The sequence below is a fragment of the Peromyscus californicus genome, unplaced genomic scaffold (genome assembly GCF_007827085.1).
Source record: "Peromyscus californicus insignis strain IS unplaced genomic scaffold, ASM782708v3 Scaffold_10__1_contigs__length_136768540, whole genome shotgun sequence".
NCBI classification, from domain to species: Eukaryota; Metazoa; Chordata; class Mammalia; order Rodentia; family Cricetidae; genus Peromyscus; species Peromyscus californicus.
The window spans coordinates 135,580,961-135,596,888 of NW_026294391.1; the positions used below are offsets into that span (position 1 = coordinate 135,580,961).

The following is a 15,928-nucleotide window of genomic DNA, read 5'->3' on the forward strand; positions in this document are numbered from 1 at the left end:
GCCTGGACTACTTGAAAAAAATGTTGTATAAACTGGGCATGCAGGACCCATAGAAAGGTGACCACTAAACTTTGCAAGACGAGATGGGCCTTCAGGTTCCTGCTTCACAGAGGAAACTGCCAGACATTCTACAGGACACAAAGAAAAATAACTGAGAGACTAAGCCTATAGGCCAAAGATGGATCATTCTTTAACTCATTATAGAACCCTTAAAGGATTATTTATTTATTTATTTATTTACTTACTTATTTAGCAATATGAGAATCAAGCCTAAGGCTTTGGGTATTCTGGGCAAGCACTCCACTGCTGAACCTTATCACCAATCCTTAAAGTATTTTAAGCACAGACAGGACCTGAGTTTAATGGTACTTTCAGGCTGCTGTGTTAAGACAATGTATTTAGGAAAAGTAGAAAAAGGTGGGCCTGCAGGAGGCCACTGGAGAAATAGAGACATTATTTATTTGTGAGACATTATTAATAGTGAGAGAAGGGTGAAGAAAAACCACCTGATTCTGGAACTCTCTGAAAGCAAAATCTTTCCTAAAAGATTTGAGCATAGATATAGGACAAAGATGAAGCCAGTGGAAAAATGGAGAATGAGTACTTCAAATTCACTCAGCCAAATATTTACTACTGGGGCATTATAAAACAATAATCCTTAGTTCTAAGGGTTTTATCTGTAAATAGTCAATTCTGATCATCACCATTATTACCAAAATAAATTCCAGAAAGACTAACAATTGGGCAAGGAAACACCAATATAAGTCACAGTAAAACAAAACTGAAAAAAAAATCTAATCTTGGCATTGCAGATCAGAAGAAAAGGAACAAATTTTTTGTTGTTGTCAGCAGCAACTAACTGGAAAATTATTGGCAAACGATTTACAATGAAGTATTAGATAACTAATGATTTATCAAATTCACTAGAGCTAGGTTATGTATCCAGAAAGTCAAAAGAATCTACCGAGGTAGAATAGGAAATAGGGTGGAGGATATTCCAGAGATTTAACATGAAATACAGCAGCACGGAATAACAGACAGAAGAATCTACCAGACAAAAGTCGAGGCTCAATCCTGGAGCTGTTACTTCCTGGCTGTTACATATTGCAGCCACTAGATCCTGGCTGTGGAGTTAGAACTGAGGTGTGTAGTTTAAATGTGAGACACACACTGGAAAAACTTCATGAAGGAAAAAAAGTAAAATATTACATATTGCTTCCATGTTAAAATAACATTTCAGATGTGCAGGATTATGTAAAATTAACTATTGAGAATCATTTTCATTTTTTTTAGTCTGATGAGGCTGCTAGAAAATTTAAAAGTTCACAAGAGGCTCGCACTCAATTCCTACTGGCCAATACAGTCATAACTTGATAGGGATTTCAAGAAGAGAACGGCTTTCACTTTCACTCTATTCTTCAACGCTTTTTTTCAACTGAGATTGGCATGGTAACAAACAGAAAATGTCGGTATGAGTTAGCACTAGATAATATTTATAGAGCGCTAGTAGGTGCTGAAGCAGTAGATTGAAACCGCGACATTAGTGTATGCACACCCGCTCCAGACTGCCGCTGTAGACGCCTCCCAAAGGCTCCAAGGCGGAAACATAAGAGTTGGGAGGAGTTTCCAGGCGCATGCGCAGTCGCACCTCAGTGGGCCAGCCAATGGGATTGAGCAGACAGCCCGCGCATTCCTTGAGACTTCTCCCCCCCACCCCCTTCTCCACTACCCATCCTCCTTGCCACTTCCCTTTGCTTGTCCCATCAAGCTAGGGGCGGTGCAACGGTGGGCGGGTCCTAGCGGCGGCCTGACGGGCCTCAGATGGTAGGAATCTGCTGTTTCTAGCTGGTGGCGGCTTGGGCGGGACGCACGCGGTGCGGTGCAAGATGGCGGATGCAGAAGGTAAGGGTTACGGGTGGCCGTGTCGTGAGACCTGCGAGCCCTCCTGATAACCCCTGAGCTAGTGATAGTGAGGTTGTATTGTGATCCGCGGTTCTGCACTTTCCAGCCCTCACTTTGGCCGCGTCTCCGCTAGGCCCGAGCTCTATAGGCGAGTGCACGAGTGCTAGAACCCTCCAGTGCCTAGGCTCCATTAGGTCCGGGCCTCGCGCAAAAGACTACACCCGGTCCCTTTCCATAGGCATCTCAGCCGTGGAGGCGACTGTGTCGTGATAAGGAGACGTGGTAGCATTTCTGCTGCCATTAGACAGGATATTACTGAAATGAGGGTAGCAAAGGAAGGGGTAAAGGAGCCGGGAGCGAGTGTAACTCACACTTGCAAGAAAAATTTAAGAGATCACAAGCTCTTCCGGACGGTGCAGTGGTTATTTGTGGAACTTTCCAGCCTGTGGACTTACCTTCCCTAAGTATATTTGGCCTTCGCACAGCCACGTGGAGAACACGAAGGGAAACCAACACGTGCTAGAGTAATTTACTAGCCAAGCCATCTAGTGTTTGGCCTCACAAACTTAAGTTTTCTTCAGTAATGCTAGACTTAATATTTTTTTCTGTCTGTCCTGTTTAGACTTAATTTTAAACTTTGGTTTTAGTTTTCAAAGAAATCTCCAAATCTTGAGTTTGTTTCTTGTAGTAATTACTTTCCCAAAGAAGCATAAGAAGAAAAAAGACCGGAAGCCATTACAAGAAGAAGATGTAGCTGTGAGTAGGAAATGTTTTACTTTGCTTTGAGTGAGTGAGATTGAGATAATTCAAACACATTAAAGGGAGAAAATGCTTTAAAAATATTCTCAAGCAATATGTTGGTACTTAGTGGTCATTATGTAGAATCAGCAAAACCTGAAATAACACAACTCCCAGAGAAGTTTTCTATCATGCATGGCTTACTAAATGGTGAAATGTTCTCCCTGAATTTTTCTTCCTTATTCCATCAGCAGACCCACAGTTTTGTTAAAATATTGGACTCAACTCACTATCCCTAGAGTTTAGTGAGCTCCTTTTTCAATTCACTTTTAGAGGTCCTATTGACACCCACTTTCAGAAATCTACACCCCTCCTTCCCCCTTGTTTGTTTAAAAGGGTGCACTTCTGTCCTAGTATTAGAAATGCCCAAAGTCAGGTGAGAAGATAATATGTTTCTGCTCTATTGAAGGAAATACAACATGCTGAAGAATTTCTTATCAAACCAGAATCCAAAGTGGCTCAATTGGACACTTCTCAGTGGCCCTTGTTACTAAAGGTATGTGCTGTGTGTATCAGATGGATGCTTGAATTTCAGATTTCTAATTAAACAGCTAATAAAGAATGCTTACTGCTGGGCTGGGCATGATGATGCATGCCTTTAATCCCAGTGGGCCAGGCCAGCCTGGTTTACATAGAGAGACCCTGTCTCAAAGAAAAGGGAAAAAAAAAAAGAATGCCTAGTGCCAGCATATTTTACATTTAGAAAACTGCCAAATGATGCAGCATTAAGACAGTTTTTCAATGTATCTGAGATGAAGGACTCATTTATTTAAATTTGTAATTCATCCAATGTTGTTCTGGAATATAGTACATCACCAAAATGTTAATTGCTGTCAGTTTTTAAACAATTGCACATCTGAAATCATGTCTTGTAGAATGTTTCAGTGCCTAAGAACATAAGTTTTGAAGCCAGACACCTTTGAATCAAGATTGTATGTGACCTTAGGCTAGACATTTAACTAACCTCATTGAATCTATTAGTTGCTCATGATATTTTCTCTTTGGATGATGTCCTGGGAGTTATAGCAGGTATTCTATGAAGCATGCTTAACAGTTCCTGATTGTATGTCATAGATTTTATGATTATCATTTAGGGATTTAAATGGTGACATTGAATAATGGGTTGAACTAAAATTTATAATTTTCACAAAATGGATACCAGTTATAAAGTTGAGACATCTCTTAACAAAGAGGTTTTTTTTAAAGTTATTTTTTATGGTATTTTGCCTGAATGTATGTCTGTATGAAGATGTCAGATTCACTGGAACTTGGGTTACAGACTGTTGTGAGCTGCCATGTGGGTGCTGGGAATTGAACCTGGGTCCTGGAAGAGCAGCTAGTGCTCTAACCAATGAGCCATCTCTCCAGCCCCAAAGAGGGTTTTTAAATATAAATTTTTATTTCACTTATTAGAGTGTGTGGGTGACATAGGGGGAGCACACCACACATGACATGCATGTGAAAGTCAAAGAACAACTTGCAGAAGTCCATTCTCAACTACAGTGTGAGTTCCTGAAGTTGAACTTGAGTTGTCAGGCTTGGCAGTAGGCATCCTTACCCATTGAGCCATCTCACTGGCCTGACCAAGAATTTTAATAAATCGTATGTACGTATTGGTGAAATAGTGAGGTTTGTTTATATCATTCAACCAAGTTCACTTTCTGCTTGATTATAATTCACTATCATTTGAATGGCATCTGCGTTTCTTATGTTGTCCCTGGAAAAATAGCTAGCACACAGAGATGGGAGAGACAATTAAACAAGCATTGCTATTTGTAGTAGGCGTAATGAAACTAAACTGATATATCAAGATGGGCTTCAGTTGGTGAATTCTTCCTAACTGGTGGCTAAGCCTTAGGCAGGAGACTGAAAAGGAACAGATTAAGAGCAGAGGTAGTAGGTATCTGGAGCAGAACCAAACTGCTCGTGTTGAGGAAAGTTGCCAGCCATCTTCAATTTGGGTGATCTGAGAAAGTCTATTTTGTGTTTTATAGTACCCTCAACAGGTCTTTTTAGAGCATTGACTATAAATTCTCAGATTTGTCCTTTTCTCAATAGTATTGGGAGTTTCCCCAGTATATAGAAGGCTTAATAGTGGTGTTAATAATAGGAACAAAACTATACATTTATGGACTTGAAGGGCTGCCATGCATGGTTGGTGGTGGTACTTACTGACTCTTGTTTTACTTCTATCGATGTGTTATTAAACTTATGTTATTGCTTTCTAGAATTTTGATAAGCTAAATGTAAGGACAGCACACTATACACCTATTCCTTGTGGTTCAAATCCTTTGAAGAGGGAGATTGGGGACTATATCAGGTAAGCATGGTGAATGGCTCTGTCCAAACTTAAATTATTTTGAAACTGATGCTTTCACATTAGTTATTCATGGAAGTAGTGGCAGCTTAGAACAGCTTTGCCCTGAATATATAGTCTATACATGTGATTTGCTTTTCTTTGTAACTCTTCACACTGTTTTTAGACCATAAGAACAGGTGGTACAATTACTTTTTTTTTTCTATTCTAGGACAGGTTTCATTAATCTTGACAAGCCCTCTAACCCCTCTTCCCATGAGGTGGTAGCCTGGATCCGACGAATACTTCGGGTAGAGAAGACAGGCCACAGTGGCACACTAGATCCCAAAGTGACTGGTTGTTTAATTGTGTGCATTGAACGAGCTACTCGTTTGGTGAAATCACAACAGAGTGCAGGTGTGTAGAAGAAAGAGTAGGGGGCTATCTCTTTAGTGATTAGAAAACATTCTGTACTTGTTTCACTTCTACATTTTGGCTCTTGGACACTTTCTTTAGAAAATAAAATCTTAATGCAGGAGTGTCATTTGGTTTCTATATAATAATTCTGTTCTCTGCCAAAATCTGGTGGTTCTTTTTTTAAAAGTCCAGACACTAGGCATGTGTATATTGAACTAACTAGTCCATTCCTGTTGCTGGGTCATGTCCAATTCTATGCTTGCTGCTGTTGGTTTTTATTTGTTGTTTTTTGTTTTGTTTTTGTTTGTTTTTTGAGACAGGGTTTCTCTGTAGACCAGGCTGGCCTCAAACTCAAAAGATCTGCCTGCCTCTGCTTCCTAAGTGCTGGGATTAAAAGCGTGTGCCACCACTGCCCAGCATGCTTGCTGCTGCTTAACTCTCTAGTCATGCTTCTATCCCAAGTGTCTTTCCATTGTTTTTATTGGAGAAAATTATTCTTAAAGTGCAAGGTGTTTTCCAGTCAGACTAAACAGTAGGTACTCCATCTGCCATCACATTTGGCAGTAAAGTGTGTGTATGTTCTTTTTACCTTCCTTTCTTTTTTTGAGACAAGGTTTTGCTGTGTAGCTCATGCTGCCTTGGAAACCTCAGTCTTCCCATCTTGGCCTCCAAACTGCTGGGTTTAGGTTGTAGGCATGTGCTATGCCTGACCCAAGAAAAAATAACTTCATTTCTCTTCCCTATCTGCAACATGAAATCTGTCAGTATAGATTTTATTGAAACGTGATGTTGGATTCCCTGCTGCTTCTACCATGTAAAATGGCAGTGGTAGAACATAATGTAAAACAGAAAAGTCAGTGGCCACACCTGACTACTCTTTTGTCATTTTTCAGGCAAAGAGTATGTGGGAATTGTTCGGCTGCACAATGCTATTGAAGGGGGTACTCAGCTTTCTAGGGTAAGTCTATAACTGTAGGGAAGGTGCCTTTGGTGATTTGGGTGTCTGAACTCCTAAATATCTAGAAACAGGGAAGTTTTCCTGGTTAGTAGATCTTGTACCCTTTTATGAGCTGTCCTAATCTCCTGGGTGGAGAACAACCGGTCATATCTTTCCTCAGGAAGAAGTTCTGATTAGCACTGAGCTGTAGTGCGAATCCTAATTGGTCTTAATAATAAAAGACCGAGCCAGATTTTGGGGTAAATGCTGAAAGATCAGAGAGACAATGGAGCAAACCACAGCCACCTCTTACCTCACCAACTCCTAAGCCTGAAATTACCCCAATATCTGGGCTTTTATTATTAAGACCAATTAGGATTCACGCTACACTGAGCCATCCCTCAATTGAAGAAGAGGAAACTGAACTAAAGGGCCTTTAGCTCTTAAGTTATTGAAAGAAAACTTTTATATTTGAATTATGTCCTTAAACTCCCTAAATATGCCCTTTTGTCTTATTTAAAAATGAGCCCACATAATGAATGGGTTTTTTTTTTTTTTTGGTTTGTGCTTTGTTCTTAGGCTCTAGAAACTCTGACAGGTGCCCTGTTTCAGCGACCCCCACTTATTGCTGCAGTAAAGAGGCAGCTTCGAGTGAGGACTATCTACGAGAGCAAAATGATAGAATATGATCCTGAAAGACGATTAGGTGGGTCATTAGGCCTAAACCAAGCTGAATTGCTTTAGACCCACAACAGGTGGGAATGCATTCTCAGGGATTCTGTTATGAGTAGAAACTTTGAGGACGTTGTGTAGTCATACACTATTCCCTATGTCTCTTAACTCCAATCATTTTGTTCGTTTTAGATAGGGTCTCTCCATTATGTAGCTCTGGTTGGTCTGGAACTTGCTATGTATGTAATCCAGGCTGTCCTTGAATTCACAGAGATCCATTTGTCTCTGAGATTAAAGTTGGGCACCACCATGTCCAGGGTTTCTCTAATCATGGTTCAGTTGGAGAGGGGGAATATCATGTGTTTGCTTTAGAAAATAGGTCCTACTTGTTTGTGTGTGTGTGTGTGTGTGTGTGTCTTATCTTAGGAATCTTTTGGGTGAGCTGTGAAGCTGGCACCTACATTCGGACACTATGTGTACACCTTGGCTTGCTACTGGGAGTTGGTGGTCAGATGCAGGAACTTCGGAGGGTGCGTTCTGGAGTCATGAGTGAAAAGGTATGCAATTATGGGACTAGACAGTTTTAGAACTGATTCTTAAGACTCTGCCCTTGGTAGAACTCTGCTTTACATGTTACGAAAGATTCCAGAGTGTTGAGTTCAGTTCAGGGCAGCTTCCCTGTTCTGTTAATTAAACTTTGGGACATTGAAATTGGCTAAGGGAAATGACTGAATTGAGAGTATTACTCTATTCATACACTTCCTAGTCTACACCAATCTTGCTTAGAGTTTGCAGGTGTGACTCAGTGTTAAGAGCACTTGGCAAGCATTTACAAACACCACCTGGGTTCCATCCCTAGCAGTACCAAAAATTGGAGTGCCTACCTAGATCTAAGATGGCAACATGTACAAATACCCCAAAGTAGATTCTAAAGTCTCATGATGAGCCTGGGCTAGAAGACAATGTATAGTTACATTCAGTTGTAAAAAGTTTAGGGGTCTGATGGATGGATATACAGTATGAAGACACAATTTAATATCTGACTGCTTTTCAGGACCACATGGTGACAATGCATGATGTACTCGATGCTCAGTGGCTGTATGATAACCATAAGGATGAGAGTTACTTGCGGCGTGTTGTTTACCCTTTGGAAAAGCTGTTGACATCTCATAAACGTCTGGTTATGAAAGATAGTGCAGTAAGTTATGGATTAAGAGTCCATGTTTGCAGAGAATGTGGCTCCAAAGATGAAATGTTAACATTATAAAGTCATATTTATTGTATTTTTATTTTCCTTGTGGTTACTCTTCCCCCCTTTTAGTTGTATAGATTCTCTTTTGTGCCACTAATAGGAAACAGTTATGGCTAGATTTGTTAAATTAAGTTAAAACCAGGTATATCACTTTAAAGTAGAATTTCAATAATGTAAATTTAACATTGAAAGTCTTTCCCAAGCAACTTTATTCAAGTCCTAAACTATCAATGATATCTAAAAATTTGCCCTCCTTTAATTTGTTGCTCTGTCTGTGCCTAAAATAATCTTGATTTATTTAAGTTACTATAAAAGATTGTTTCAGTAGGTAAAGTTTAGGACTGGAGAGTTTAGAGGTATGTTATTTACCCTGTAGGGATTTCAATGAAATGCTGCTTTCTTCTGTTAAAGTATATTATCATTTGAGACAATATAATCCAGACTTCACTAAGCTGATCATCAGCTCTTATCGTATATTTACTTATTACCTTGTAATTAGAAATGGTCCTAATAATTTAAATATATAGTCATAAGATTTTTTGAAAGACAAATTTCTATATGTGTAACAGTTTGTGGTTAGATACTTAAGCATATTTAAATCTTAAAATATGTGTAAGTCTTCTGAAAACTCATAATAGAGGGGAAAAATTGAAGAGATATATTAAGGTGTGACATTAACAGGAACTGAGAAAGCTTAACCACATAATTGTATAAATGTACCTTTCTTGTGCTGGGGTCAGACTGTTGGCTTCTGAGTGAATTTAAAGAGAAATTAGAATATGGTCAGCAAGAGATCTAATTGAGTAAAGACAAGATGATAAGAGGCATACACGTGCATTGGGGGTCGCAGAACTGGAGAAGTGGCCTTAATTTGTACTTCTGGGATAATAAATTCCATATAGAAATGTGGATGTGATTTAATAGGTCTGGTAATTTTGTTAGCAAGTTGCTTTGGGTGTTTGTTATTGCTTCATCTCTAGTAAATGTACTATTTTTTCCTGACAAATATTCAAGAGCAGTCCTGTGGAACAGTCTGATAGAAAATTGTGGCAGGTTTTTTAAAATTATGTTTTATTTGTATGTATGTGCATACATATACACGGAGGTTGATTGAGGACAACTTATGAGAATTGGTTCTCTCCTTCCACCACATGGATTCCAAGGATCAAACTTGGGTAGTCAGGCTTCAGGGCAAGTACCTTTACCTGCTGAGCCATTTCTCTGGCACCTAAGATAGGATTTATTTTGTTTTATGTGTATGAGTATTTTGTTTGCATGTATGTCTGTACTACATGCATACCTGGGGCCTCAAAGGTCAAGGACCCTCTTGGACTGGAGTTACATATGTTTGAGAGCCACCAAGTGGGTGCAGGGAAACCCAGGTCCCCTGTAAGAACAAGCTCTTAACCATCTCTCCAGCCCCTAAGTTTTGGTTTATTATTCTAGATGACAATATTCATGGGTCATGTGATAAAAGTAGAGTCCAATACCCTATTTGTATAGACCATTGAGGCATTCTTACTTATTTTTATTATGTATATGTTGTGATGTATGTAATTATGTGTGAACATATGCATACTGTAATGTCTTTGGAGCTCAGCGCTTAATTTTGTGGAGTCAGTTTCCTCCTTCCATCTTTATGTGTGTTTTAGGATTGAACATGGGCCATCAGACTTGTTGAATCATCTTTAAAGTTTTCTTTAGTATTTTGTAGCATATGTGAAAATTTTAGAGCAGTGCTAGCATATGATAGGTGTTTGTTACTGTTCTGTGTTCCTTCATACTGCATTGTAGTCAGTGAACTGTCAGTGCTATTATTCCTATTTTCCACTCTCAGGCTACCTCCCCCCTTGTAGTCTTGTTCTGTTCTGGTATGGAAGTAGAACAGAAATAATGGATAACATCTGGCCCTCATGTGATACTGTCTCCATAGGTGAATGCAATCTGCTATGGGGCCAAGATCATGCTTCCTGGTGTTCTCCGATATGAGGATGGCATTGAGGTCAACCAGGAGATTGTGGTCATTACCACCAAGGGGGAAGCTATCTGCATGGGTAAGGAGGGGAGTAGCCCTCATTATTTCTGGAATTGGCTCTGCACCATCAAATCTAGGCTCATTGTAGGCCGGTCTCATGTCATGGTCCCTCAGTTTTATCTAATTATGGTGTCTCCTGGGGTTTGTATGGATAATTTATGAACAGACAGGTTAGTCAGGTATAGATTAAGGAGTGTTGTATGTTTATATGCTCTTGGCTCTTTAGTGAAATTCCAAGAGTAAGAGTAGTGATGGCTGTCTGTGATGATTAAAGGAGAGATTTTAATTCACTCCTTGTTTGCTGTCGGGTAACTTGTAGTTAGTGACTTTTTTTGGTTTTTCGAGACTGGGTTTCTGTTTTAGACTTGGCTGTCCTGGAACTAGCTCTGTAGACCAGGCTGGTTTCCAACTCATAGAGATTCACCTGCCTCTGCCTTCTGACTGCTGGGATTAAAGGCATGTGCCACCACCGCCTGGCACATCAGTGACTTTTAATTTATAAAGCCTTAGCTACTATTGGATTAATAATCCTTACAATTTACAGTGCTCTGTGGCCTTCTCAATTAAATCCAGGCTATTCGTTTAATATCCTAATTTGCACCAGAAATAAGTCATATCACTGGGATCCCTTGTCTTAGTTATATGAACAGATGGGGTACCTGTGGGAGGTCCATTCTGAAACATAGCAGGAAAGAGATTCTTAAAACTAAATGCTCTATGGACCTGAGGATGGTATTATATATCATCCCTGTACCTATCCAGAGATACATGCCTTGCTACATGTTTCTTCAGTTGCTTTTGTTGAGTGGTTTTTAATTTGGTAAATTTAATATTACTTCAAATGCTTCTTGCTGTAGTGGAGACTCTTCTCCACACATATATCCTAAGCAAAGAAAAAGCTCAGGATTTAATGAGTTCTAAGAAGGCATAAAACAGTAGAACTCATCTATTACCAAATCATTCTTTTTTTCTCTTTCTAATGCCTGCAGCTATTGCATTGATGACTACAGCAGTGATTTCTACCTGTGACCATGGTATAGTAGCCAAGATAAAGAGGGTAATTATGGAGAGAGACACCTATCCTCGCAAGTGGGGTTTAGGTCCAAAGGTCAGTAACACTAGGTGGTAGCCCTTGCTGGGTTATATTTGTGTTACTAAATACCCACTCAAGCAGCTCTTTGTATGTCTGCATTGCCATAGCCTTTTATTATTTGGGGCTATAGATTATTGATGGTGAGCAGAGGCATGCCCTATCTTGGACTTAAGAGATTCTCAGTCTAGTTGAGGGAAACACTTGGGCATTAATTACATAAATAATCACAGTTGGGTCGTGAACTATGACTCAAGAACATGAAGCTTGGTTCCTAGAATATCCACAGTGAAAGTTCTTTTTCTTCCTGGTTTTTTTTTCCAGACAGGTTTCTCTGTGTAGCCCTGGCTGTCCTGGAACCTGCTCTGTGGTCCAGACTGGCCTCATAGATATCCACCTGCTTCTGTGCTGAGACCAAAGGCATGGGCCACCACTGCTGGCTACAGTGAAAGTTTTAATCCCATCATAGATCTGGGCAAGGACTTTTCACTTGTGAAGAATAGGTTAGATATTGATGATGATAAGAGGAGAGGGAAGAATTCAAGACAGTTTTGTAAGGGGCATGAAGCCCTGCTGAGAATACATAAAATAAACCTTGGACAGTTCTATGCAGACTGGGTCTAAGTCACGGTGTGTGATAATAATGGCTACTTCTGTATTGATAATAATCTAATGTTTGAAATGCCTCCAGGCAAGTCAGAAGAAGATGATGATCAAGCAAGGCCTTTTGGACAAGCATGGCAAACCTACAGACAACACCCCTGCCACCTGGAAACAGGACTACATTGACTATACGTAAGGATAGGGTTTTCCTGGGACTGGGGTAATGTATACTTACCATTTGGTCATTGATTATAAGTGAGGACAGGAGAGAGACTAGATAGCCAAGGGGAGATGGAGGGTTTTATTGGGGGGCAACTGCTAAATGCTAGGCCACAGGTCCTAACAGTGCAGCTCAGTTTTCTTTTCCTTGCTTGGCTCTTAGGCCTGGTCCAGGTAGTAACTACTACTGTACAGGCCTTAGCCTACCTACTGGGCAGGGTATGGACTATGGAGAGTCAGTCTGCAAAAACACCTGGTGGGTTCTTCTATTCAGCGTCAGTATTTTCATGGAGACTTTAGGGGTTGCCAAGTATCATTGAATAACAGGGGACATGACATGATAGGACTACCATGGAAAGCTCCTCCAAGAATTTAACCTCATATTACCTGTTTGTCTTTCAGTGATTCTGGCAAGAAAGCACTGGTTACTGAAGCAGTACAAGCCCCTCAGTTAGCTGCTGAAGCAGTAAAAGTTATAAAAGTGAGTGGCATGACCTGTTTGAAATGTGCTTCAAGCCAGGCCAGCCTCTACAAAGTGAATTCCAGGACAGCCAGGGCTACACAAAGAAACCCTGTCTCGAAAAACAAAACAAAGCGTGCGCGCGCGCGCGCACACACACACACACACACACACACACACAAACACACACACAAACACAAAGTGCTTGGAGAGAGAATGCTAAGATACACCAAATGTTTAACAAAGTAGTCCAGCCCCATGTCTTAGCTAGCAAGGCAGGCTTTATCCATGCTGTGGTCCACACACAAATATTGTTTGATACTTGATGCTTATTGGGTTCAGTGGCATTTGTGTTATGTCTGTTGTAGAGGGAGTGTGGGCTTAAAAATCAGAATGACCTTGGCTCCTACCTCTGCTGTGGCAATAACCTTATATGGAATGTATGTGACACATTTGACTTTACCCTGGGTCAAATGATAGGTAGCATAAGTGTGCTGAAATCAGAGGCCCAGAGGAAACTCAGCAGGGAACAGAATTGTCAAGACACCAGCAAATATTTTCAGTCACTGTTTAAAGGAAAAGAGTGAAGCATATGATGGTAACTTAGCTTCCCAAGGTTGGGGGACCACTGTCATTAGAGCCCCAAATGGTATGTCTGCAGTTATATACTTGGGTGACTAGTAATAAGCTACGTGGGTGGAATTTGTGATTTGTGCCTGTTTGAGCATCTAAGGGAACACTTGCAGGTCTTGGAGTTGGTTCACTGCGACAGTTTCTCAAGGTCTTCTATACCCCAAACTGCTTTGGCACACCCATCATGCCCCATGGCCTTCTGTACTGTTATTTAGTGAGATACTGTCTTTTCAAATCTTTAATAAATCAGACACTATTCAAGTTTATAGACACAATTTACTGTTGGGTTTACTTGGAATCTTTCTTGGTAACTTCTCACATTTCTAACTGGATGAATTATTATTTTTTTTTAATCTCAGAGGAAGCGGGAGAGTGAGAGTGAAAGTGATGAGACCTCTCCAGTTGTTCCCCAGTTGATGAAGAAGGAAAAGAAGAAGAATAAAAAGGATAAGAAGCCTAAAACTGTGCTAGAAAGTGGGGGCGAGGCTGGAGATGGGGTATGTGTAAACCATGGGTACCTTTGTGCTGGCTGAGTCTTTACAGGAATTGTGGTACAGGAGTGGGGTTCTACCATTGCCACTTTTGGTACTGCCCTGTGTTCTGGATTTGCCCTGTCCACTCTCCTTGGACAGACAAGTAGAGGCACCCAGCATTTTAGAGCAGTGGATCATGGTTTGAATTATGTTGCTGGTGGGTGGGGAAGATGTATATCTTGATTGCTCAGTGCCCTTTTGAAAGTAGATCTCTAGAACTTCACTGAGAAGGTCACAGGCAAAATTTGTTTGACCCCAAATGTCCTTACAGATCCTGAACAGACTTGACTGCAATTTACCAGATTTCTTTTGGAAACAGTCATAAATGTTTTGGCAATGGGTATTTTGAACTTACTTTCTCTTTCTTTAGGACAGTGACATCATGAAAAAGAAAAAGAAGAAGAAAGTAAAAGTGGTGGAAAAGATGTCTGAATAGTAAAAGCCACTTGAAGCATTATGTCCAGCTAGGAGGAGAAATGAAAACCTTATTGAAAAAAATTTTGTTGAGGGAGTAGAACAGAGGTCCCAAACAGAGTACAGAGTTCTGGTACACTTTAGCTGCCACTTGTGACCTCAGTGGTTAGGGTGTGGCCATCTCATCCTATCCTGTCCTGTCCTGTTTTAAGGATATGAGAGATGAAAAGCAGTTTTTGCCACTGACCCCTCTGCTTGCTTGAGTGGGGGAGCACACCTTCAGATGTGGCACTACCTAGTAACTGTCTGCAGCTGTTTACTAATGGCCATTTTAAACAATGCCATAGATAGTCCTCTCCTAGTTTGCTTTTTTTTAATGTTTGTAAAAATTAAATCTAAATAAAATGATATAGAACCTTCTTTGAGTAGAAGAATATAAATGAACCATGTTCACTTGGGAAATCTTATCTCCAGTATCTTGTGAGGGCTGCTCTGGTATCAGATATGGGTCTTGCTGGCCTGGTAGTGTCCATGGTGTTCGGGCTAGCACTCTGTTGTTGTGTACAACAGGATTTATCCAATTCCATTTGGCTACTTGTGTTTGTGGGGGGAAGCCAAAGCATTCCTATACCCTCCTGTTCTAATGTTTATTTTCTTTTGAAGAATGGATTTGTTCATTGCTAGGAAAAGAATGTGATTTGTAGCTTTTTAAAAGTATTCCTGTTGGGTTTTCTAATTGATAATCTTAGGCTGGCAGAACAAAAATGAAAATATTTTTATTAAAAATCTGGGAATCTTTTTGTCCTATTTGAAATTTGCTTTTCCTTTTGCTACTTTTAAATTTCTTGTTTCTGTGTCTTACATTGGCATTGGGGCCTATCACCTGCGGTCAACTGCTCTCAAGGGGAATCATTACAAATCCAGTGTTTGCCAAAACAGAGGGGAAAAGTAGATGTGTTGTGTGCCAGTGGGTCAGATGGGCTTGAGGGTGTCAAGGTTGGGGATATAACTGTTTTGCTGGTAGGAAACTGCCAGTTCTGGTGTTGACTGCAGGGTGACCAGGGAGAAAGGGTGGGGTGGAGTGTTAATGATTGGTTAAATATGTGTCCAAAGCCAAGAATACAAGCAGAAGTTTTAAACATTGTGGTTTAAAAGGTCTGAGCCTGGGCCTAGGCAGGTATGAAGTGCCTCACCTCACCCCTAAGCTCCTGCTTTTGTGAGATGTATTTTCATTCATTCTAGTATGACTTAATAGGAAGCCTAAAAATGCCCATAGTGGCTTCTACCTAGAGCAGACAATTTTATGCTCTGTAAACACCATTTCTTAGAGACCTATATTGGCAGTGACAAGTTTTCCAAGGACACTGCTGTAAAAAACCTCACCTGTATGTTAAATCCAGAGAAGCATCTTGTGTTGATGTTGTTGCCTGGGAGGTTTAAGAAGATAACACCGCCAGGTGGTGGTGGCGCACGCCTTTAATCCCAGCACTTGGGAGGAAGAGCCAGGTGGATCTTTGTGAGTTCGAGGCCAGCCTGGTCTACAGAGCGAGATCCAGGACAGGCCCAAAGCTACACAGAGAAACCCTGTCTTGAAAAAACAAACAAAACAAAACAAAAAAAGATAACATCTGGCTTTTTGGGGAATTGTGGTGCAGATGGAAATACAG

The 15,928-nt window shown here is 40.5% G+C and overlaps 1 protein-coding gene and 1 non-coding gene across 2 annotated transcripts; both read left to right on the forward strand.

Annotated features, from left to right (window-relative positions):
* The first annotated feature begins 1,678 nt into the window (after positions 1-1,678).
* Positions 1,679-14,681, forward strand: Dkc1 (dyskerin pseudouridine synthase 1). The gene is made up of 15 exons (XM_052742771.1): positions 1,679-1,902; positions 2,591-2,658; positions 3,110-3,196; positions 4,929-5,020; positions 5,229-5,413; positions 6,307-6,371; positions 6,930-7,056; positions 7,449-7,579; positions 8,077-8,220; positions 10,208-10,328; positions 11,299-11,417; positions 12,091-12,194; positions 12,624-12,702; positions 13,674-13,811; positions 14,218-14,681. Exons 1-15 carry the CDS (start codon positions 1,887-1,889, stop codon positions 14,281-14,283), a joined length of 1,542 nt encoding a protein of 513 aa, XP_052598731.1. The 5' UTR covers positions 1,679-1,886; the 3' UTR covers positions 14,284-14,681.
* Positions 7,666-7,797, forward strand: LOC128118150 (small nucleolar RNA SNORA36 family). The gene has a single exon (XR_008221029.1). It is a non-coding gene; the product is annotated as a small nucleolar RNA SNORA36 family (small nucleolar RNA).
* Positions 14,682-15,928: the final 1,247 nt, after the last annotated feature.

Bases quoted from the DNA above. Each gene is read 5' to 3' on its own strand.
- Dkc1 (XM_052742771.1), top strand. The intron at 8,221-10,207 runs GTAAGTTATGGA...CTGTCTCCATAG, and splicing joins TGGTTATGAAAGATAGTGCA to GTGAATGCAATCTGCTATGG. The intron at 12,703-13,673 runs GTGAGTGGCATG...TTTTAATCTCAG, and splicing joins AAGCAGTAAAAGTTATAAAA to AGGAAGCGGGAGAGTGAGAG.